Below are 23,331 nucleotides of genomic sequence, written 5' to 3' on the forward strand. Positions count from 1 at the left end.
TTCAGAAGCCTCTTCCTGACCAACAGCATTGGCTCGCTAACCACATTTATGCCGTTTTAGCTGTCAGGTTAGCTTTCATTGATTGTTTAAAAGGCTGCCGATCCTTAAATGCAGAGGGGAAACTGAAGCTGGAGTCAGTAGATAATGCCTTTCAGTAGAACACTTTCATACTAGGTGGAAAGTGTGAGATTTAATTAGGGCTTTAAGGAGAAACAAGATACTCAGAGGAGCTACTGTTAGCTACTGTTAGCTAAAACACAGTTCAAAGTCATTGTGTCTGAGTCCATTATAGTGCTACACTACACATTGAAAACAATAGTCTTTGTAATTGATGCCTTTTAGTGGAGCTGATGAGACAGGGATGAATTTGACTAATCTAAATCAACTCGACTAGTAAAAACCAGGTGCATGTTATTGTTAAGCAGAGAGATACTCAGAAAGTGAAGTTATATGCCATCGAGAGGGCTGGTAGGCAATTTAAAAAGAAAGTTTAAAAAAATAAATCTACTCAGATTAAAATCAGTTGAGTGGATGGAAAATCATCTTTCATGGTTAACTGAGCTTTTCAGAGCATTAGTTGAAATTGAAAATTAAGACTCACTGGAGGCGGGACTTGGACAGTTATGTCATCGGTGTCCACAGGGGATTCCAACCATTGCCTGTCGTCTGAGGACAGGCTGTCGGGGTAGCCCTTCCCTCTGCCTGGCTGAGACTGCTGACTCTTGGTTCTCCGGGATATACTGTCCACATCCTGGCTGTCTCCAATCTGCAGGGAAAGTAACGTATACCAATGGATTCTCATTTATTTAAATTTGTGTGCTGTCATTTTATAGAAATTTGAAATGTAGCATGTAAGTTGTGTTACAGAAAACTGTCAGAGAAATGGTGTGAGAAAACGAAAATGGAATAAACAAAATGACTTTGTTTTACCTTATCTGACGAGTACTTCCACAGTTCGACACTGTCCATGCTGTTTCTCTTGGTGTATTTTGGTCTGGCTCCTAGAACAGAGAAGAGCGCAAAAGAGGACATTAAAGCAGATACCCTTTGTAAAGTTGTCAATGGAAGATTAAGTGTGCCCTTTAGTAATGTAATGAATGGAGGGCCATTATTGCCCTGAGTGGGGCTTTAAAGACAAACATCCTATCCACAATCCCACGTCAGAGACACAGTAACTCATCAAGGCTAGGATTGTTACAGTGAATACAAATATTTGATCAATAATTATCAGTTCATGATTGAATCTGTGCGATCATCATAAACTATAAAAAAAAGCTGAAATACATGATCCCAGAAATTTTCCATGCACACAAAATGTTTATTTCCCTCAAATTTTGTGCACAAATTTGTTTACATCCCGGTTAGTGAGTATTTCTCCTTTGCCATGATAATCCATCCACCTGACAGGTGTGGCATATCAAAAAGCTGATTGAACAGCCTGATCAATGGCCTTTTATTGTCCTGTGGACAAGTCTAAAATGTGATTCTAAAATGTGCTGCTTTGTCACACAACACAATGCCCCAGAAGTTTTGATGGAGTGTGCAATTGGCATGCTGCCTGCAGAATGTCCATCAAAGCTGTTGCCAGATAATTGAATGTTAATTTCTCTACCACAAGTCGCCTCCAACGTCGTTTTGAATTTGGCAGTACGTCCAACCGGCCTCATAAAAGCAGACCACGTGTAACCACGCCAAACCAGGACCTCCCAGGGGGGCTGCTGAGGACTATTACTGTCTGTAATAAAGCCCTTTTGTGGGGAAAAACACATTCTGATTGGCTGGGCCCTGGCTCCCCAGTAGGTGGGCCTATGCCCTCCCAGGCCCATCCATGGCTGCGCCCCTGCCCAGTCATGTAAAATCCATAGATTAGGGCCTAAAGAATTTATTTATATTAACTTACTTCCTTATATGAACTGTAACTCAGTAAAATCGTTGAAATTGTTGCATGTTGCGTTTATATTTTTGTTCAGTGTATCAACAGTTTACAAACCCCTTATAGAGAGTTGACGTTCTGTTTTACTAATGACTCTAACATTGATGTATTACAGAAAGTTCTGTATGTTGACCATTCAAAACTACAGTGCGCAGCCGTGAGATAAATCTCGTAAACAGAAAATCGACAGTTTTTCACATATACAGAGCAAACAGTTGATTCCCATGAACTCTATGGGAGCTCAACGCGGCGTGCATGGTTTCCCATGTGTGTGCTGTGGTCTTATGATGTGCAGTGAGGACGAGGTTCAGTCAGACAGCCAGGCAAACAAACTATGAATAAGGGGCCCTTTACGAGTTATGCGCCCATAGCAAATGTTGGGCCAGTGTGTGACCTGGAGGACCTTCACAGAGACCCAGAACAGCTCTGTGAGGGATGGGACTGCATGTCCATTTCTGCAGTCCACTTCTCACACTTCTACTATCTGTGTAGATCTACAGATGAAGGATCTTAATGTGATCACTCTTGTTGCAGAGAATTTTCCTACACTGTAGGAAATGCATGTATGCTTAATAATTTACATAAATTCACTGATAACCTGCAGTAACACACGGTTATATGAACATTATTGGACTTTTCATGCAGCCTACTTTTGTTTCAGCTAATAGCCTAACCAACGGTCAAGCAACGTTATGGACTAAACGTTCAACTAACAAAAGTTTATCTCAATACTTTGTTATATACCCTTTGTTGGCAATGACAGAGGTCAAACGTTTTCTGTAAGTCTTCACAATGTTTTCACACACTGTTGCTGGTATTTTGGCCCATTCCTCCATGCAGATCTCCTCTAGAGCAGTGATATTTTGGGGCTGTTGCTGGGCAACGCGGACTTTCAACTCCCTCCAAAGATGTTCTATGGGGTTGAGATCTGGAGACTGGCTAGGCCACTCCAGGACCTTGAAGTGCTTCATACGAAGCCACTCCTTCGTTACCTGGACGGTGTGTTTGGGATCATTGTCATGCTGAAAGACCCAGCCACGTTTCATCTTCAATGCCCTTGCTGATGGAAGGAGATTTTCACTCAAAATCTCACGATACATGGCCCCATTCATTCTTTCCTTTACAAGGATCAGTCGTCATGGTCCCTTTGCTTCACAGTAGGTATGGTGCTCTTTGGATGCAACTCAGCATTCTTTGTCCTCCAAACACGACGAGTTGAGTTTTTACCAAAAAGTTATATTTTGGTTTCATCTGACAATATGACATTCTCCCAATCTTCTTCTGGATCATCCAAATGCTCTCTAGCAAACTTCAGACGGGCCTGGACATGTACTGGCTTAAGCAGGGGGACACGTCTGGCACTGCAGGATTTGAGTCCCTGGCAGTGTAGTGTGTTACTGATGGTAGGCTTTGTTACTTTGGTCCCAGCTCTCTGCAGGTCATTCACTAGGTCCCCCCGTGTTGTTCTGGGATTTTTGCTCACCGTTCTTGTGATCATTTTGACCCCACGGGGTGAGATCTTGCGTGGAGCCCCAGATCGAGGGAGACTATCAGTGGTCTTGTATGTCTTCCATTTCCTAATAATTGCTCCCACAGTTGATTTCTTCAAACCACGCTGCTTACCTATTGCAGATTCAGTCTTCCCAGCCTGGTGCAGGTCTACAATTTTGTTTCTGGTGTCCTTTGACAGCTCTCTGGTCTTGGCCATAGTGGAGTTTGGAGTGTGACTGTTTGAGGTTGTGGACAGGTGTCTTTTATACTGATAACAAGTTCAAACAGGTGCCATTAATACAGGTAACGAGTGGAGGACAGAGGAGCCTCTTAAAGAAGAAGTTACAGGTCTGTGAGAGCCAGAAATCTTGCTTGTTTGTAGGTGACCAAATACTTATTTTCCACCATAATTTGCAAATAAATTCATTAAAAATCCTACAATGTGATTTTCAGGATTTTTTTTCTCATTTTGTCTGTCATGGTTGAAGTTTACCTATGATGAAGATTACAGGCCTCTCTCATTTTTTAAGTGGGAGAACTTGCACAATTGGTGGCTGACTAAATACTTTTTTGCCCCACTGTATCTGGGACCTATTTATTCAAAATGGGACGCAAATGTCTCTTTATTTACAGTGTGTTTATGTTATGTGCGTCAGAGAACCCACCTGTCTATTTATTTAGAGGGAAAAAATGTTTTTAGGTATCTACAAAGGTATGTGGGTTTCACGCTGGATTTGGCCAAATCTATCTACACTCTTTCCCTTTGGCTCGCACGTGTTCCAGTGTACTGACACACTGAAGAGCTGTCACAGACAGACATAAAATGAATGGACAGGACATATTTTATCATACATCACCTAACCAATAAGGCAGGACGCTACATTCCTGCATAGAGAAAAGAAAACACCAATAAATCACCAACACAATCTTAATCACCATCACCAGTCGGAGTGTCTGTTCTACTTGTTGTATTTCTATTCTGTGAGGTGGCAGTGCCAGGGCGGCCTGACCTCAGGTCCCACCTAACCACAGTCTATACAGTGTGGGCCTGCTGCTCCAAACAGACGCTCCCTGTTTTAAATAAACATCCAGCACGTCCTCTCCGTACACAGAAAAGGGCTGTGTCCACCTGACTCACCCTTTCCTCCTAGACCCGGACGCAATGGAAGATGCAATGGCCCAGAATGACCTCAAACATTGACCTGTCAAACATTGACCTGTTGATCAGTCTATCTTCATCAGACAATGTCTCACATGGCCCCTTTATCTTTCTCCTGTCATAGCCTTAGAACATTGTTGTAGGAAGACAGAGTATATTGCCTGGATATTGGTTTACAAGCTGTCACAATGACTTAAAGGGTTATTAAGATAAGAACAATACATTGAATTCCTCTTAACTGTCAGCACTGTGCATGTAGAATTGTAGAGAATGTACAACTGTACATAATTTGTACAACTGTACATGAATAATTAACACACAATTGACAGATGAAGTGCATGTCTGTCTGGCAGAATACATTTTCCTTTACAAAGTACACATATCCATCGTCTGGTCCATGATTGATTGAATCCAACCTCAGAACAATAGAGCTGAAATGATGACTCTATAGAAGACTTTTTACTTGTACAGAAATCCTTTTAGAGGGTCATACATAATGTATTCACTAAGACTATGGCCCTAGAGATGAATGATCAGCAGAGGAAGATTCTGTTGACAGAAGCGCAGTGACACATCATCTATCTAAGCCTGGGGCTTGGAGATATTTGCACAAGGACAAATGTATGTATTCTCTAGAGCTTATTCTGAGCTTTGCTAACATCACTCCACCTCTGACATATACTGTACATACATCTCCCTCAACCGATTGAATGGAAAATGGGCTATAGCATTTTACAAAAGCCTTTTAAAGTGTGCATTCAAACCTCTCAAGTATTCTTTACAGATTCATGGCAACTAGAAAGCAAAGCTTCCAATTCCATGTACAGTATTTTGAAAGAATTAAAAGGCTATAATTAAGCCTCGACCTTGCTTACCTCATACTCCGGACTCAGAGAGCTATGGTACAGTTATTGTTGTCAATCCCATGAAATTTAAGTCAAATGTTGCTATAATTGTTATTAGTCTATAGTTGTATTCCATTTGCGGTGTCCAGTAAGTATCCTGGAGGAACTAATCACAGGTCCTGCCTCTCTCAACTCAAAGTTTGATGGAGAAGTGATATGTTCTCCTTCTGAGCGAGTGTGAGAGCGAGTCTGTGCTCAGGGTTGTGCGTGGGGTGTGGTAAGGAGAAAGAGAGAGAGAGAGAGAGAGAGAGAGAGAGAGAGAGAGAGAGAGAGAGAGAGAGAGAGAGAGAGATGGGCAGTGCACGTGGACTAAGGCTGGTCAGAGACAAAACTTACTGTACAGGACTTTCCATATGTATTAATACTGTCATTACCCAGAACAAAAAGTGCAGACATGGGTCAAATTGAAAATCTACTCTTTATAAACAACAAAAGTAGATTAAATAATTTGGACTGTTAGTTCAGCATGTTATGATTTTGGCGCTCCAGGTAGAATTATCTAGAATTATAGAATCATCTTTACACTCCTCAAATCCCACACTGAACCACCAAGAGGACAAACACATCTAGCCTCAAACCAGTGTCTACATGGGAAACTTCATCCCTTTCAACAACTCCAGTGGTCATAATGGATGTATTTAAGTAGAACCCTGTGGCAGAGAGGGGCACAGACAGCATGGTCGCGAGGGGCCTTGTGTGGTCCGGAGTTGGGTGCTTTGACTCTTACACCAGACTCTGGCACATGGTCATAATTTCCTCTCACACTGAAAATACAAGTTCAAGGAAAAACCATAGAAAGAAATCTCCCTGTTACCTTGCACCTCGAACTCTGACCCACATGATGAAAGGTCACTCTCGTTGACCCCCAGAGCCTCCATCATCTGCTCCACATTCATCCTGGCAGTCAACTCGCCATTCCTGTCCCCAATCTGAGAGTAGGTTAAGCGAGAGAGAGACAGAGAGAGAGAGTGAGAGAGAGAGAGACACAGAGAGAAAGAGAGACACAGAGAGAGAGTGAAAGAGAGACACCGAGAGAGAGAGAGAGAGAGAGAGAGAGAGAGAGAGAGAGACACAGAGAGAGAGAGAGAGAGAGAAAGAGAGAGAAAGACATTGTATTGACTAAAGGTGTATGGGATTTCAGTTTTCAAAAAGCGACTGCAAATATATTGGTGTTGAAAATAAACTGTCTTCACAGTAATATACCTCCTTATAAAAATTGTGTAGATGCAGTGGTCACTAGTTACCTCTCTGGAAATGTCTAGGTATTTGCGGGCGTAGTGCAGGGCCTGGCGATGGTTCTGTAAAGACACATAGGCATTTCCCAGACTCCAGCAGGCACGGCCCTCACCAACCCTATCAACACAAGCACAGTTAGAGAAGGAACAAATCAAACACCATAATGATAAGCATTTTAAGTAGAGGTTTTAAAGTGTGTGTGCGTGTAAAGGCTCAGACACTCCAAGGATACAGACTGCTGAGAGGTACACATCTGCCCGGCAGAACTTTTTTATGTTCACATAGCACAGATTCCCAACCTATCAGCCTAGTTAAAATACTCCAGACTCCAATGGCAATAGCTTAATTAAGCTACAGGTATGTTTGGCTTGTGCCTGCTGTAGATCAGAACTAGCAAGCTGCGCTAATGTTGTAGCCAGAATTTGTAGTAAGCCCTTGTCAATACTAGCCAGATGCCTACAACTGGAAAACTAGCGTACCTACCAACATTATAATTACATCAGAATGCATTTAATATAATAACATATGCCATTTAGCAGATTATTTTTTCTAAAGTGACTTATTCATATATTTTACATATATGTAGTCCCAGGAATCAAACCCACTACCCTGGCATTAGAAGTGCCACGCTCTACAAACTGAGCTACAAAGAACTTGTTTCTGAATGAAGCAGCTTCCTATTAGCTGCCGAGAGTCAGTGGCGTAGCTAGCTAGCTATGTTGTCCTAACTGTTCAGCTTACGTTAGCTAGCAAGCGAGCTGTTACTGGCAGTATGGGATAGTGGAGAGTGGACAGTGAATTTTTTTCTTCATCATCTTGCTAGATAGCTAGCTTGATAAAGCATTTAGTTTTGTGTGCATTGTGCTGCACTAACTCTCTTGCACACACACTGGACTCTACCCACACACTCACATACTTACACTGACTCCCCAACAGACACACACATACACACACGTTCACACTCACCACATATGATGCTGGCACTGTCTATTATCTATCCTGTTGCCTAGTCACTTTAACCCCACCTACAGTGCCTTCAGAAAGTATTCATAACCACTTGACTCATTCCATATGTTGGTGTGTCACAGCTTAAATTCAATATTTATTAGATATATTTGTATTCTCATCCAACTACACACAACGCCCCATAATGACAAAGTGAAAAACATATTTGTATACATTTTTGAAAATGTCTTGAAAATGAAATACAGAAATATCTAATTTATATGTAATTCACACTCCTTTGCTATGACACTCCAAATTGAACTCAGGTGCATCAAATGTCCTTTGATCATCGGTGCGATGTCACTACAACTTGATTGGAGTCCACCTGTGGCCAATTCGGACATTATTTAGAAAGAAACACACCTGTCTATATAAGATCCCACAGTTAACAGTGCATGTTAGAGCAGAAACTATACCATGAAGTCAACTGTCCTTAGATCAGCGAGATATGACTATGATGAGGCATATATCTGGGGAAAGGTATAACATGATTGCTAGAGTGTTGAACATTTCCAAGAGCACAATGGTTACCGTCATTGGGAATCTGAAAAAATATGGAACTACCCAGACTCTGCCTAGAGTTGGTCATCTGGCCAAACTGAGCAACCAGGCAAGAACGACCTTGGTCATGGAGGTGACCAAGAACCCAATGACCACTCTGATAGAACTACAGAGTTCCTTGGCTGAGATGGGAGAACCTGCCAGAAGGACAACAGTCTCTACATCACTTCATCATCTGGGATTTATGGGAGAGTGGCCAGACGGAAGCCACTCCTGAGAAAAAACACACATGACCGCATGCCTGGACTTTGCAAAAAGGTATGTGAAAGACTCGGAGCATAAGGAAAAAGATTCTGTAGTCTGAGACAAACATTTTACTGTTTGGCCTGAATGCGAAGCGCTATGTTTGGAGAAAACCAGGCTCAGCTCATCACCTGTCTAACACCATCCCTACCGTGAAGCTTGGTGGTGGCAGCATCATGCTATAAAGGTGCTTTTCAGCGGCAGGGCCTAGGACACTGGTAAGGATCGAGGGAACATGAATGTAGCTAAATACAGGAAAATCCTTGAACTTGCTTCAGAGTGCAAACAGTCTTAGACGGTGGGGTGACGATTTGCATTCCAACAGGACAATGACCTCAAGCATACAGCCAAAGCAACACTGGAATGGCTTCAGAACAAGAATGTGAAAGTCCTTGGGCTCTATTTTTAACAAACCTAACGCATTGGTAAATCTAAGCGCAGGCGGTAATACTATAGGTTCAGGGGTGTGGCAAATATTTTTGCTATTTTCACTATCACAATTATCGGCGCACTTGCTGGTGTGAGTGCGATAGTGCTGGGTTGTGATGAATAAACAAGTTGTGGGTATGCCGAGGCTTGGCCCCTTACTGGCCAATCAGAACCTGCTCCATGGAGAAATATGTGGTTGCTTCAGGTTATTTTTACGGTCTTATGTATTGCCTTGGAATCAACTCCAAGTTTTTATAGTTAAATAGCTTACAGAAATGAAATAACACATTGTAGACCTATCTCATCTTTGCTAAATCGGTTAACTTAAACCTATTTGCAGTCCACATTGTTTTAAGTAATTGAATGACTTCAATAGCGTTCACACTGATATGGGGGCTAGGCCTACTGTAAATTGCATTATGACTGAGCATGGACATGCCAAGCAATAAGGAAGATTAAATTCATTATTGATAAGGCCTAAAAAGATCATGAATAATTCTAAACAAAACTAAGCAACAACCTGTTTTAAATAGCCTATTTCGCACTTACAGGCACCATCATTTCTCCCAGTGGGCATATTAAACAACGCAGATTAGAGAGGGTTTTACCCAAATCCAAAAACGGAACATGCATGGCTAAAATAATGTGGGCCTGCCTACAATGCATTGATAAAGGTGAGTGTCAGCTCACTGTTTTACTCCTCTCTCACTTGATACTTTAGTAAAGCTTTGGTGATTTTAAGATTTATTTCCAAGGCGGTCTCAGGAGCCTAACCCTTTATCGACAGTCTTCTTGCCTACTTCGTGATTGCATTGGGCAGACAAAAAAATGATTCATTTAGAGGGGAGGCTATGCTTGTTTTTAATCAAATAAAACTAAATTGGGGGGGGGGGGGGGGGGGGGGACAGACATTTAGTTTGTTTCTAAATACGAAGTATACAGGCATCAAAAGCATATTAGGCTACTCTTGTTCTATGGGCAGTGTGTGTCACAGCTGGATAGGCTGCATTTCTGCTTTCAAAATTCATGCCATAACCAACCGCTAAAACCAGCTTTTGGTTGGTCTTAAATGGCTCTATCAGCACTGCCTGAAATTAGCACTTTGGAACATGACAAGGACACACCTCCAATTTTTCCACCCCGCCCATCTGAGTGCAAGGAGCTGATATAAAACAGATACATTTCCAAACCGGGCGTTAGGGCTGGAAAATGACAGTTAACCAGTTTTATTTTATTACGAAATTGCAAACTAACTGTGCATTTTGAAACTAGGACGGCCTTAACGCCAGCCAAAAATAGAGCCTCTTGAGTGGCCCAGCCAAAGCCCGGACTTGAATCACATTGACAATCTGTGGAAAGACTGGAAGATTGCCCTCCAAAAAATGTGGCAGAAATCCAGATGTGCAAAACAAATGCAGACATACCCAATATGACTCAAAGCTGTTATCGCCACCAAAGGTGCTTCTCTACAAAGTATTCACTCAGGGGTGTGAATACTTATGTAAATGAGAGTTGTCTGTTTCATTTCTAACACATTTTCAAAAAATGGGTCATTGGTCTTTTTTGTAGATGGGTGAGGCAAGTCTACTTCATCCATTTTGAATACAGGCTGTAATAAAACAATGTTGAATATGTCAAGGGGTATGAATACTTTCTGAATGCACTATATAAGTACAGTACATAGCTACCTCAATTACCTCGTACCCCTTTTCTACTCCATATATATATATATATATGTATATGTATATGTATGTATACATATGTAAAAATAACATGGCTATATATATATATATATATAGCCATATATATATATATATATATATATATAGCCATGTTATTTTTACTTGTTATTCACTGTATTTGTTCTTGTGTCACTATTTATATTTATCTTTAACTCTGCATTGTTGGAAAAATACCAGTAAGTAATCATTTCACTGCTAGTATAAGTCTGTTGTCTACTAAGCATGCGACAAATAAAATTTGATTTGACTCGCCACCCCATTCATTTCATGTGTAACTGCCTGGCAAGCTAATGTTAGCTATCTAGCTAACTAACGAGCAAATGCACATTATCAGTCCTGACAAAAATCCCCAAGCACAAAACTCCTTATCTAGAAACTCTTAATTAAGGAACGGCCCCTTTTTTCTTTTTTTTGTTTTCGCCTAAAATGACATGGCCATATCTAACTGGCCCTGAAGCAAGGATATGCACATTCTTGGTACCATTTGAACGGAAACACTTTGATGTTTTTGGAAATGTGAAAGGAATGTAGGAGATTATAACACATTAGATCTGGTAAAAGATAATACAAAGAAAAAAACAACCGTATTTTTATATTTTTATTGTACCATATTTGAAATGCAAGAGAAAGGCCATAATGTATTATTCCAGACCAGATGCCATTTAGACTTTGGCCACTAGATGAAAGCAGTATATGTGAAAAGCTTTAGACTGATCCAATGAACCATTGTATTTCTGTTCAAAATGTTGAATCAAGACTTCCCAAATGTGCCTAATTTGTTCATTAATAACTTTTCATGTTCAAAACTGTGCACTCTCCTCAAACAATAGCATGGTATTATTTCACTGTAATAGCTACGGTAAATTGGACAGTGCAGTTAGCTTAAATTATTGTTAATCTTTCTGCCAATATCAGATATGTCTATGTCCTGGGAAATCTTCTTGTTACTTACAACCTCATGCTAATCACATTAGTCTACGTTATCTCAACCGTCCCGCAGGGGACCCACCAACCCTGAAGAAGTTTTAAAGACAAAAAGAGTTGCTCAAGAAAAAAAAAAGTGTTATGCAGCTTTTGTTTTTGGTCACAATTATAATTACACGGTGAAATGTCCCTATTTTTTTTAAATGACCTTGTCATTCCTGTCGGCTCCCCCATGTGGAGGTTTGTGCACTCTGATTGGATCAAAGTCAAGATGTTGTCCATTGATGAAGTGCGATTCTACTAGTAGTTTGCTGGTACCGGGTCGATACACAGTGGTTTGTCTTTGTTTTAGCAAGAGAAGGAACGGCCTTCTACTGTGCTAACTACCTATCGGCAGTCAGATTTCTCGGTGTGTGACTATTAAGTGAGTGTGTGAGTGTGCATACCTGTCCGTGAGCTCCTGGGCTATGAGGAGGTGTTTGAGGTGGTAGTCTATGGCTCTCTCGTACTGTTGCATCAAAGTGTAGGTGTTCCCCAGGCTGTAACATGCCTGTGCCTCCATCACCTTGTCCTTCAACTGACGAGACAGTTGCAGAGTTTTTCTAGATGGAACAGGAAGACAGGGTAATTGAGAGGGAGAGAGGAAGAAGGAATGAGATTTCTACATAGGGGTAGTAAGAGGGTGGTGAATGGATAAAGAGGTATTTAAAGGAAAACATTTGTTTGTTACACACAAAATTCAAAGTATTTATTTAAAATGAAACGTTCTTATTATAAATTAATCTCATACATTATATTGATCTTAAAACATTAATAGACTTGAATGCATGCAGGTAATCAAGTACATAACATGGCGTAGCGCTCTGAGATCCATTGGTTGATACACATCAAGTCCACTAGGTGTCAGCGTGTAGTCTTTGTTTACCTGTAGTACTCCGTGGCAGTGTTGAACTGTCCCAGGAAAATCAGAGCGTTGCCTAGGTTACTATAGGCTCTACGTTCAGCTGCTTTGTCACCAAACTCCTTGGCGATGGACAGCCTCTGAACAAAAGAAAGTTGATACATTTTCTTGAATGTATGTGTGTATTGCTCACTTTGACCAGTCTTTACCCCATTGATGGAACAATAGCGTTGCAAAACTGATACTTTTACGTCTTGTAAGTACGTCATACACTTTACATTGAGCTCATTCAAACAGGCAAGTTGATGTGTTTTCATCCAGGTGCAAAATGGTTGAGCGTGAGAAGACCTTTTCTTACCATTAATTATGTTACAGTATGTCACACACACAATAGTGTGTCTCTTTACTACTGTCCCAGAGATATGTATATCACCTGTCTGTGGAATTTGATGGCCTCCACAAAATTTCCCAGCAAGTAGTGGGTGTTGCCTAGGTTACCAAAGGCCCTGCCCTGAGCAGCTCGGTCGCCCAGCTCTTTGACCAGACACAGATTCATCCTGTAGGAGAGAGGAGGACTTGAGTTAAAGTATTGTGTACCAATTGTGTTTTACACAAATTATACAAAAGTCTAATTTTTGTTGTCTTGAACTAAAAATAATATTTTTTATGCTGTGGTTGCACAAAGTAAACAGTACAGTACTTCAGTAGTTATGAAAGCTTTGATGTAGGAAACTGGCTTGTCAGTGTGTTGTCATACAAAACCGAAGGCCTGAGCAAGCCTCTCAGTGTGTCCACAGGGGATTGTGTACTACAGTTTTGACTTAACTGTAAAGGCAATTCACTTTTATCCCACTCCTCCACAGACTGATTCAGGTAGTGTTCATTGCCTGCAGAGATTTTGAAGGAGCTAATAGCCCAGTGGGATATTTCAATCATATGCATGGTGTCTGTGCTGTGTGCATGCATGGGTGCGTGCCTGCTTGTGTTCTTGCATGTAGACTACGTAGGTGTTCATGTGCACATGTACAAGCATGTGTATACAGCTTAACACTCACTCATAGAAGCTAGTAGCCCTTTGCAGTGTATCTCTGACGACTGGTGGGAGGTCCCCAGGGTCCTGGGTACAGCCCCATAGCTGCTGCTTTCCTTTGGCATGGAACACATTCCCTATATTATACAGAGCCCTGGCCTCTCCCACCTGGTCAGACGCAAAGGGGAAAAAAAGGCAAATAGAGACATTGGAAGAGGGTATTAGGGTATTTTTCAACTGAAATAGCATGGACCACACTGAAATGTATTTTCAATACAATGCCCCGTTCCCCAAAATCTGATAAATGGTACTTAACAGTTGCAATCCTCCAATCCAATGTGGTGGTGTGTGTGTGTGCTACCTTGTCCCCCTGCTCTTGAGAGATGTCCAGGTGTCTTTGACAGCACACCGTTGCCTCGTCGAAGCGCCCCAAAACCTTCAGTGTGTTTCCAAGGTTACCGCTGGCTTTTCCCTCCCCTATCCTGTCCCCTATTGTCCTGTAAATAGAGACCGTATCTCATTATCAGTCATGGTTTTGAAGTAATAATCACTGCGTACATAGCCTGAGTCCCAGATCTGTTTGTGATGTCTTGCCAAATCCATTGCTCATTGTCAATACAATAACACACATGCTACTGCTTAGACTTAGCGCTTAGGTCATCAAATCCAACTGTTTAAGTGGTCCCTACCTTCTTAGGACAGGGTTCCAGTTGTCCTGCTGTTATTGTAAGGTACTGTAACTCAGCACCAGCCCTCTGGGTTTGTAGTCGCCAGGCTACCAACTGCACAACTCTCCACAGGAGACTGACTTAGTCATCAGAGCTAAATACCAAGGGGGTCTCATCAAAATGAACACTATCAAAACCTGCATCTTTCTTCTAGGAGGGCATCAGGCATACAAGTAATGGGGGGGGGGGGGTCGATACAGTTCATTATCGGAATATTATTTGTGACATTATGTTTTGTTCTCTTTTTTAAGTAGGGAGCCAATTTGTTTTCAGCACTTTTTTTATTTCTGTGACGGATCAAAACTTGTTTTCTCATGGCTTTCTCTTGTCCCTCTGCAGCAGACATATGGTAAGCAATATGTTTGAAACGTTGAATTGCAATTAAATCTAATTATCGAATCACAATGCGTATAGAATTGTGAGAATCGGAATACATATCAGCACCAAAGTATCGTGATATGTTGTGAGGTCCCTGGAAATTCCCAGCCCTACTCTGTATAGTATGCAACCCATAGCTAAGGATAACTGTTTACATACTCTCTTGTGCTTTATGAATGACTTTAGTCTAAATGACATATACATCCATTGCACTGTATAAAACACATTCATACCATAGGTTGAAATACTTTAACTACAATTTGAATCCATAATCAGACATGATATGGTCTGGTATTCCATGGCCTCACCTGGCCAGAGTGAGGTCATGTCTGTGGTACTCCAGGGCCTTGCCGTATTCCTTCAGGTAAAAGTAGGCGTTGCCCAGTTGGCTGTAGATGGCACTGAGGGTCTTCAGGTCTTCTGTTCCCACCTGCACAGCTGCCTCGAAAAACGCTGTCCCCCCTTTAAAGTCTCCTGCCTTACACAGCCTCTCTCCCTCCAGGGCCAACTCCAGACATGAGGCCTCCATCCTGAACACACACGGACACACACACACGGACACACACACAGGGACAGAGAAAAAGAGAATGTCAATATTACAGCATCAGGGTGCGAAACAGTGCGTCTATGGAGGTACCATGGCAATGGTGTCCGAAAACTGTCATTAACAATGAAAAGTTTATTCCTAAATGTCTCCATGGCAACAGTGTCTGAATCAATATCACTGTGTGGTTACCACAGCAACAGTGTCAGAAGAAACACTTGCCTTGACATAAGCACCTTGGAGATGTAGTCTTTTCAGCTCCTTGATCTAATCTCAATCTCTCCATAACACTACTGTTTAAAAGTCCAGTTTATATAGTGAAGATAACTGAGACTTCTTTTCTTCCCTGCATTGAGAATCAGTGTCTCATCCTCCCAGAGCTGTCCAGCCCACACACTCTAGTTCAGTCTGGTTTAACCAGGCTAGTGTTGATGCGCTGCAGGTCTTAAATGCTGCATTTGGAGACAGTGGAAAAAATGGGAAAACACATCTCTACACTGACAATAAGGAAGGAGAAAGAATTCATATGACTACACACAAATCCTCAAGCCCAATGAACATGCTCTGTGGAGCATCTCCTTGCCCCCTCAAGCACTGTATTTTTGTCAGTGTTGTCCAAGCTAAATATATTTTTCAGTATACTGTAGGGCCTCCAACGTATAGCCCAAGAGTACAATTATCAAGTCTCTGGGTTTAGTCAATAAAATAACTGTTCATTATAAATCTGAAGAGAATATAGGGCTCATATGCCAGAAATAACTGCTGTAGAGCCAGGTCCCTCTCGCCCTCCAGAATGCCTTAGTTACCATGGTTACATAATACCATGCATGCCTAACCTCTTTCTGGACTTCACAACAGTTTCTGTCACTCAAAACTGTCCAAAATATTTGTAATATCAGCTAGCCTCATTCTTGAGACCATTCTAAGACCTTCCCCACAGTCATCTGAGAACCATTGATACGATGAAAGTAACCAGCCAATGTGGATTTGGTTATGTTATCGTTTGAAGCGCAAAAGATAATGCCACTTGTTCTTCAGCAAGCTCAGTGTAGAGTTCAGTGTAGATCAGCCCCATAATCCATATGTATATATATGATTAGTAGCACATTATTTTACGGTACACTACTTCCCTGGTATTTACTTAGAAATTACTTAATATTACACAACAATTACTCCTTTATGCCAATTTCCAAGGGGTTGACAACAACAACATAAAATCTTAAATACAGTAAGACTTATGACTCATGCAGCACCTGACACTAATTTGTCCCAAATAGGTTGGAAATGGAATTACTTGAAATATGCAGCCAACCAATACCCTTGCAGTCAGCATCTAGGCTATATGTTGAACAAATGCCTTAATAGTACAGTAAAATAAAGTGCTACATCTGAGCCTACTGTTGGCAGAACTTCAACCAGTACCTGTGTTTCTGTTTGGTGCGGGTCTTCTCGACGTACACCCCCAGCTCCAGCCTTATGGGCCTCAGCAGGGCCCGGGGCCTGAAGCCCCGGTGGACCAGCCTACACACCGCACTCTGGGCCCCAGTGAGATGGCAAGAGTTAGATGACATGGGATACCAGGTCAGCTAAAGGCACTCCTCAGCTGCAGGGATGTGTGGCATGAGGTGGAACTTTAGGGTGGAGGTGAACTTGAATGCAAAATTGAATGTATGCTAATGTAATACACTCAAGTGTTCTGCTAGAGAATCCAGGAGAAAAACATAGCAATACTATGCTGCCACCAGGATACACATACACACAGCCGGGTTTGGATTTCGGGCTTTGTATTACCCTGATAAGTCTATATGAAAGCAGATGTCCGATTTGATTAATTACTCCATAGTTGAATATGCCAACGTTGACAACAGTGCATCCAAACCATTTGGACAGAATCCCATTGGAGATACTATGCACACTTTAAAGCCTGTTCCTCAGGTGTCCTCAAATGCTGCCCAAAGTACCAACGATGAATGTCTGAAGCTATTCGGGACAATGATAAGAATCCCCAAAACCCCTTGAGATTAGAACACAAACTTCTAACAAATCAACAAAGTTAGTCCTTCCAACACTGCAGATGTCTTCAATGGATATCCACAAATGTAAAACTCCCCAATTCCACAGAAGCACTATGAGGCAGGTTAACAGGTGAGTCGGTAAATGACTGTATAGTGTTGTCCTCCCTAAGTAGTATTGCGTGGTCCTTCTCTCAACCAGCACTGAGTACTGTAGTCGATCCCGCTGAGCCAAGCTGAGAGAAGGGGAAGTATCTTGGAGCGAGGATCCTGGGTGACTGCTGGTGACGACAGTGTGACACAAGCGTCTCTCAGCAGGACTGGTGCCCCGGTGTGAGAGAGAGCGAGAGAGAAAATAGAGAGAAAGGAAGGAAGAGAGAAATTAAACGAGTGAGCGATACAAATACGCAGGTTTACAAATCGAAGACAAATTGCAGTGAGTACACAATTGATTTTGATTCCATTAAATATGGAATATTTGGCATTATATTTTTGGCTGGTCTATTTCTTGAATCAGGGTGCTTTTGATGTATAGATTAAAGAGCCTGAGTTTTATATCATCAGTTCTCATTTGAGCGAAGCACGGGCCTCAGGAAGGGAAAATAGGACACATTGGCTGTTGGTCTTTGAGACAGTTTCCAATGGTTACTGGGTTGGACTAGTGTAGGGTAAGAAGGCTAAGAGGTTTTTGGCTTAGATGGATCCTTTAGCCCCCGGAGGGACAGATTTACTAAACCTTTGCATTAGATTGATATCTGCAGTGCCTGCTGCAGCCGGGCCAAACCAGATAAGGCAACTGCTGAACATAATCTGCTCAAAAATCCATTAATTCCTTCATTGTTATTATCAGAATTAGAAATATTACTGTTGAGAAACAAACTAACATTATGAATTAAGTTTTCAATAAGCTACCCAGGAAAGAGTTGAAGTTAGCTCATATAAATTATATGTAGCCTCAGAAACAAAATTGATGAGATGAGTAATTTGCTAATCTTAGATCAAATGAATAGATTAGCCATTTCTGATACTCACTTATACAGTACATTTGATGATACAGCAGTAGGAATACACGGATATAACATCTATAGAAAATACAGGAATATCTATGGGGGAGGTGTTAATGTACATATATATGCAAATGTGTGACGTGATATTTCGTATGTACAGTTGAAGTCGGAATTTTACATAAACCTTAGCCAAATACATTTAAACTCAGTTTTTCACAATTCCTGACATTTAATTCTAGTAAAAATTCCCTGTCTTAGGTCACCACTTTATTTTAGTAATGTGAAATGTCTGAATAATAGTAGAGAATGATTTATTTCAGCTTTTATTTCTTTCATGTCATGTATTGTCATATTATGTCTTGTTCCTGTTCTTTCTCTTCACTTCGTCTCCCTCTGCTGGTCGTATTAGGTTACCTTCTCTTCCTCTCCTTCTCCCAGCTGTTCCTCATCTTCTCTAAACTACCTCGTTCACCCTTTTCCCACCTGTTCCTTTTTTCCCTCTGATTAGGTCTCTATTTCTCTCTCTGTTCCTGCTTCTGTCTTTGTCAGATTCTCGTTTGAGTTTCTCATGCCAGAACCAAACTATCGTCTCGTTTGCTTCACCCTTGTCCCGTCCTGTCGGAATCTGTCTGTTCATCTGATGCTACGTGTGATCAGGCACCTCTGTCCTCTACGACCCGCGCCTACCCAGAGAGACCAGCAGTCTGTCGACGCTAACCCAGCTATTCTCCTCTGCTGCTAAGAAGGGGACTCTACCCAGCTATTCTCCTCTGCTGCTAGAAGGGGGACTCTTCTGTAAATATCAGAAGGACTTTATGATTCATTTATCGCCCTCTCTGCGGGTTGTCTATTTTGCCATTATATACATCTGAAGAGGATCTATGTCTTCCCTGTGTTTTGACATTAAAGGACTCTGTTTTTGTTAAACCGCTTTTGGGTCCTCACTCACGTGCACAACATTTCATCTCATTCCCAGTGGGTCAGAAATTTACACGCATACATTCAATTAGTATTTGGTAGCATTGCCTTGAAATTGTTTAACTTGGGTTCAAATGTTTTGGGTAGCCTTCCACAAGCTTCCTACAATAAGTTGGGTGAATTGTGGCCCATTCCTCCTGACAGAGGTGATGTAACTGAGTCAGGTCTCCTTGCTCGCACACGCTTTTTCAGTTCTGCCCACAAATTTTCTATAGGATTGAGGTCAAGGCTTTGTAATGGCCCCTCCAATACCTTGACTTTGTTGTCCTTAAGACATTTTGCCACAACTTTGGAAGCATGCTTGGGGTCATTGTCCATTTGGATAACCCATTTGTGACCAAGCTTTAACTTCCTGACTGATGTCTTGAGATGTTGCTTCAATATATCCACATAATTTTCCTCCCTCATGGATCCATCTATCTTGTGAAGTGCACCAGTCCCTCCTGCAGCAAAGCACCCCCACAACATGATGCTGCCACCCCCATGCTTCACGGTTGGGATGGTGTTCTTCAGCTTGCAAGCATCCCTTCTTTTCCTCCAAGCATAACAATGGTCATTATAGCCAAACAGTTCTATATGTGTTTCATCAGACCAGAGGACATTTCTCCAAAAAATACAATCTTTGTCCCCATGTGCAGCGCAAACCGTAGTCTGGCTTTTTTATGGCGGTTTTGGAGCAGTGGCTTCTTCCTTGCTGAGTGGCCTTTCAGGTTATGTCGATTATAGGACTCGTTTTACTGTGGATATAGATACTTTTGTACCTGTTTCCTCCAGCATCTTCACAAGGTCATTTGCTGTTGTTCTGGGATTGATTTGCACTTTTCGCATCAAAGTACTTTCATTTCTAGGAGAGAGAATGCCTCTCCTACCTGAGCGGTATGACGGCTGCGTGTTCCCATGGTGTTCATACTTGCATATTATTGTTTGTACAGATGAACGTGGTTCCTTCAGGCCTTTGGAAATTGCTCCCAAGGATGAACCAGACTTGTGGAGTTCTATAATTTGGCTGATTTCTTTTGATTTCCCCATGATGTCAAGCAAAGAGGCACTGAGTTTGAAGGTAGGCCTTGAAATACATCCACAGGTACACTTCCAATTGACTCAAATGATGTCAATTAGCCTATCAGAAGGTTCTACAGCTTGACATGTCCTAACCGACTTGCCAAAACTATAGTTTGTTAAGAAAAGTTTGTGGAGTGGTTGAAAATGAGTTTTTTTTTTAATGACTCCAACCTAAGTATGTAAACTTCTGACTTCAACTGCCTTCGGAAAGTATTCAGACCCCTCGACTTTTTCCATTTTTTTTTTTACGTTACAGCCTTTTTCTAAAATTGATTAAATTGTTTTCCCCTCTCAGTCTATACACAAACCATAATGACATAAGAAAAAAAGAAAAAAAACGTTTTAACTCATTTATTAATTGAAATCACATTTTACATAAGTTTTCAGACCCTTTACTCAGTACTTTGTTGTAGCACCTTTTGGCAGTGATTACAGCCTCAAGTTTTCTTTGGTATGACGCTACAAGTTTGGCACACCTGTATTGGGGAGTTAGTCACATTCTTCTCTGCAGATGATCTCATGCTCTGTCCGGTTGGATGGGGAGCGTTGCTTCACAGCTATTTTCAGGTCTCTCGAGATGTTCTATTGGGTTCAAGACCGGGCTCTGGCTGGGCCACTCAAGGAGACTTGTCCTGAAGCCCCTCCTGCATTGTCACTCTACCATTGTCACTCTGCAGCACTCCATCGAGATGGTTGTCCTTATGGAAGGTTCTCCCATCTCCACAGAGGAACTCTAGAGCTCTGTCAGAGCGCAGAAATTTCTAAAAAAACAGTTTTTGCTCTGTCATTATTGGGTATTGTGTGTAAATTGATGAGGGGGAAATAAAGATGTAATACATTTTAGAATAAGGCTGTAACACAACAAAATGTGGGAAAGGTCAAGGCATCTGAATACTTTCCCCATGCAGTGTATACAGTACTTCCATTAATTTTTGAACTGGTACCATGCGACCTTCAGATATTGTGTGAGGCCTGTGGGCATCCTAGAGCAAAACAATTGACGTGTACGTGCTCGTGAGTCTCACCTTTGCACAGAGGGGTGTGTAGCCCATATTATTGTGTATCCCAAACTGTTCGAATGCTACAGACAGAAGTTGGCAGATCGGCTGTACCGACTTCAGACGAGTCCCAAGATGTTTGTATGGGTTATAGAGCAAAACGGAGAACATCATCGTGAGAGTCCCATCCAGTGGCATAAAGTACTTAAGTAAAAATACTTTATAGTTCTACTTAAGTTGTTTTTATGGGTTATCTGTTCTTTACTATTTATATTTGAGAACTTTTACTTTTACTCCCCTACATTACTGTACTTTTTACTCCATACATTTCCTCTGACACCCAAAAGTATTCGTTAAATTTCGAATGCTTAGCAGGACAGGAAAACGATCCAATTCACACACTTATCAAAAGAACATCCCTGGTCATCCCTACTGACTTTGATCTGGCAGACTCACTAAAGACATGCCTTGTTTGTAAATTATGTCTGAGTGTTGGAGTGTGCCCCTGGCTATCCGTAAATAAATAAAATAAAATTGTGCTGTCTAGTTTCCTTAATATAAGGAACATACAATTATTTTTACTTTGATACATAAGTATATTTAAAGCCAAATACTTTTAGACTTTTACTCAAGTAGTATTTTACTGGGTGAGTAACTTTTTTACTTGAGTAATGTTCTATTAATGGATCTTTACTTTTACTAAAGTATGACAATTCTGTACTTTCCCACCACTGGTCTCATCTTTCAATCGAGAGGTCATAATAGTTTGTAGGCCAAACCCTCCGGACACTACAGACGATTTCGTGAGGAGCGAATTTATTTATTTTATTTATTTATTTATTTTTCAGGACGTCTCATTGTCAGACGAACACTGGTCTAGCTCTGTCACATTTCACCGCAGATGTGGAAGTGCGACAGGCGGATGCGGTGGATTGAGACACAACCAATGCAAAATAAACTGTATACCTGTAGCTTAAACGGACATATTTTTATAGGGATTTTATTTATATTATGCTAATATAATTTCCACAGGGGCGCGGACATCGACCTTAGGGGGGTTTAAACCCTAAATTGGTAGTTATATCGTTGTTTGCGCTTTGCTGTGTGGCCTGTACTTAATTAATTGAGGGGGAAAAACAAATCATCAGTGAGTTAGGAGTGTTCAGCGGGAGCTAATACAAATATGCTAATTTAACACAGGCAATGTTTATTTGAATATTTACCCAAGCATATGATATCCGAATTATCATTCAGACTGTGAGGTTACTGAAGGAGCCAGGGGCACATTCAGCAGGACGTAACGTTATGTTAAATTCAGAGAAATATGCTATGTATCACAAATATGCCTCTCTGACATGTAGAATAAGGAATCCCGTCGGCTCTATTCATGCATTTCTATCTGCAACGTTCCACAAAGTTTGGCTACTGGACGCGGCCCGATTTGAAGCCAGGATAAACCTCTAAAGAGTGGAATCAAAAAGGGAGCCATGGTTACTCTGGGCCAAAGATGGATAGTACTCTAAAAGGAATAATACATTTTCCTTCCGTGACAGTTGGTCTTTGCATAGTAACACTAAGTCTCCATAATATCCCAGTAGAAAAGGCTGTGGTGGTTTTATTGAAGATTTGGGAATCTGTGTGCAAAAATGTGGAGTGGAATTATGGTTTAGTCTGGAAAATGGATATTTGTTATTGAAGCTATTATTTGAAATGCTTCTTGATGTTTTCTTTTTACCTTGGATGTTTTCATTAATTACTTTATAGTTGAGGACAATGAGGAAATTACAATGAGCGAGAGGGCGAGGTCTTTAATAAGCTTACACCACTGAATGTGGAATCCTTCTAGACAAACAATAATTACACAGCATGTCATAAAACACCCTCATGCCGCTGAGCCACAAAGTAGTCGCATAAAAATGTGGTGTGTGTGACCACAGATACTTTGTTTAGTCTTAAAAGTACAGTTATAAATTCAAACGAGGGTCAAACAATTTCCTCTTTCCCAGAAACGATATGGATACTTGGATCATGTTTCTTGCATAAAGCTCCCAGATGTTGGCTGTGA

General features: G+C 41.3%; 1 protein-coding gene across 3 annotated transcripts in view; it reads right to left on the reverse strand.

Annotated features, from left to right (window-relative positions):
• The window catches only part of LOC139408664 (G-protein-signaling modulator 1-like), a 36,622-nt gene that overhangs the window by 6,800 nt on the left and 6,491 nt on the right, over window positions 1-23,331 (reverse strand). For 2 of the 3 annotated variants that reach the window (XM_071152841.1, XM_071152842.1), the window contains 10 exons: window positions 14,974-15,195; window positions 13,921-14,056; window positions 13,585-13,727; window positions 12,963-13,086; window positions 12,554-12,669; window positions 12,075-12,230; window positions 6,733-6,841; window positions 6,303-6,417; window positions 931-1,001; window positions 602-766 (listed from right to left, as the gene is read on the reverse strand). In XM_071152841.1, the coding sequence (XP_071008942.1) occupies window positions 602-766; window positions 931-1,001; window positions 6,303-6,417; window positions 6,733-6,841; window positions 12,075-12,230; window positions 12,554-12,669; window positions 12,963-13,086; window positions 13,585-13,727; window positions 13,921-14,056; window positions 14,974-15,195 (1,357 nt within the window). Of the gene's footprint in view, window positions 1-601; window positions 767-930; window positions 1,002-6,302; window positions 6,418-6,732; window positions 6,842-12,074; window positions 12,231-12,553; window positions 12,670-12,962; window positions 13,087-13,584; window positions 13,728-13,920; window positions 14,057-14,973; window positions 15,196-16,631; window positions 16,781-23,331 lie in introns of those variants that run through there. The other variant, XM_071152840.1, reaches the window with a different exon arrangement.

The sequence above is a fragment of the Oncorhynchus clarkii genome, chromosome 5 (assembly GCF_045791955.1).
Source record: "Oncorhynchus clarkii lewisi isolate Uvic-CL-2024 chromosome 5, UVic_Ocla_1.0, whole genome shotgun sequence".
Lineage (NCBI taxonomy): Eukaryota > Metazoa > Chordata > Actinopteri > Salmoniformes > Salmonidae > Oncorhynchus > Oncorhynchus clarkii.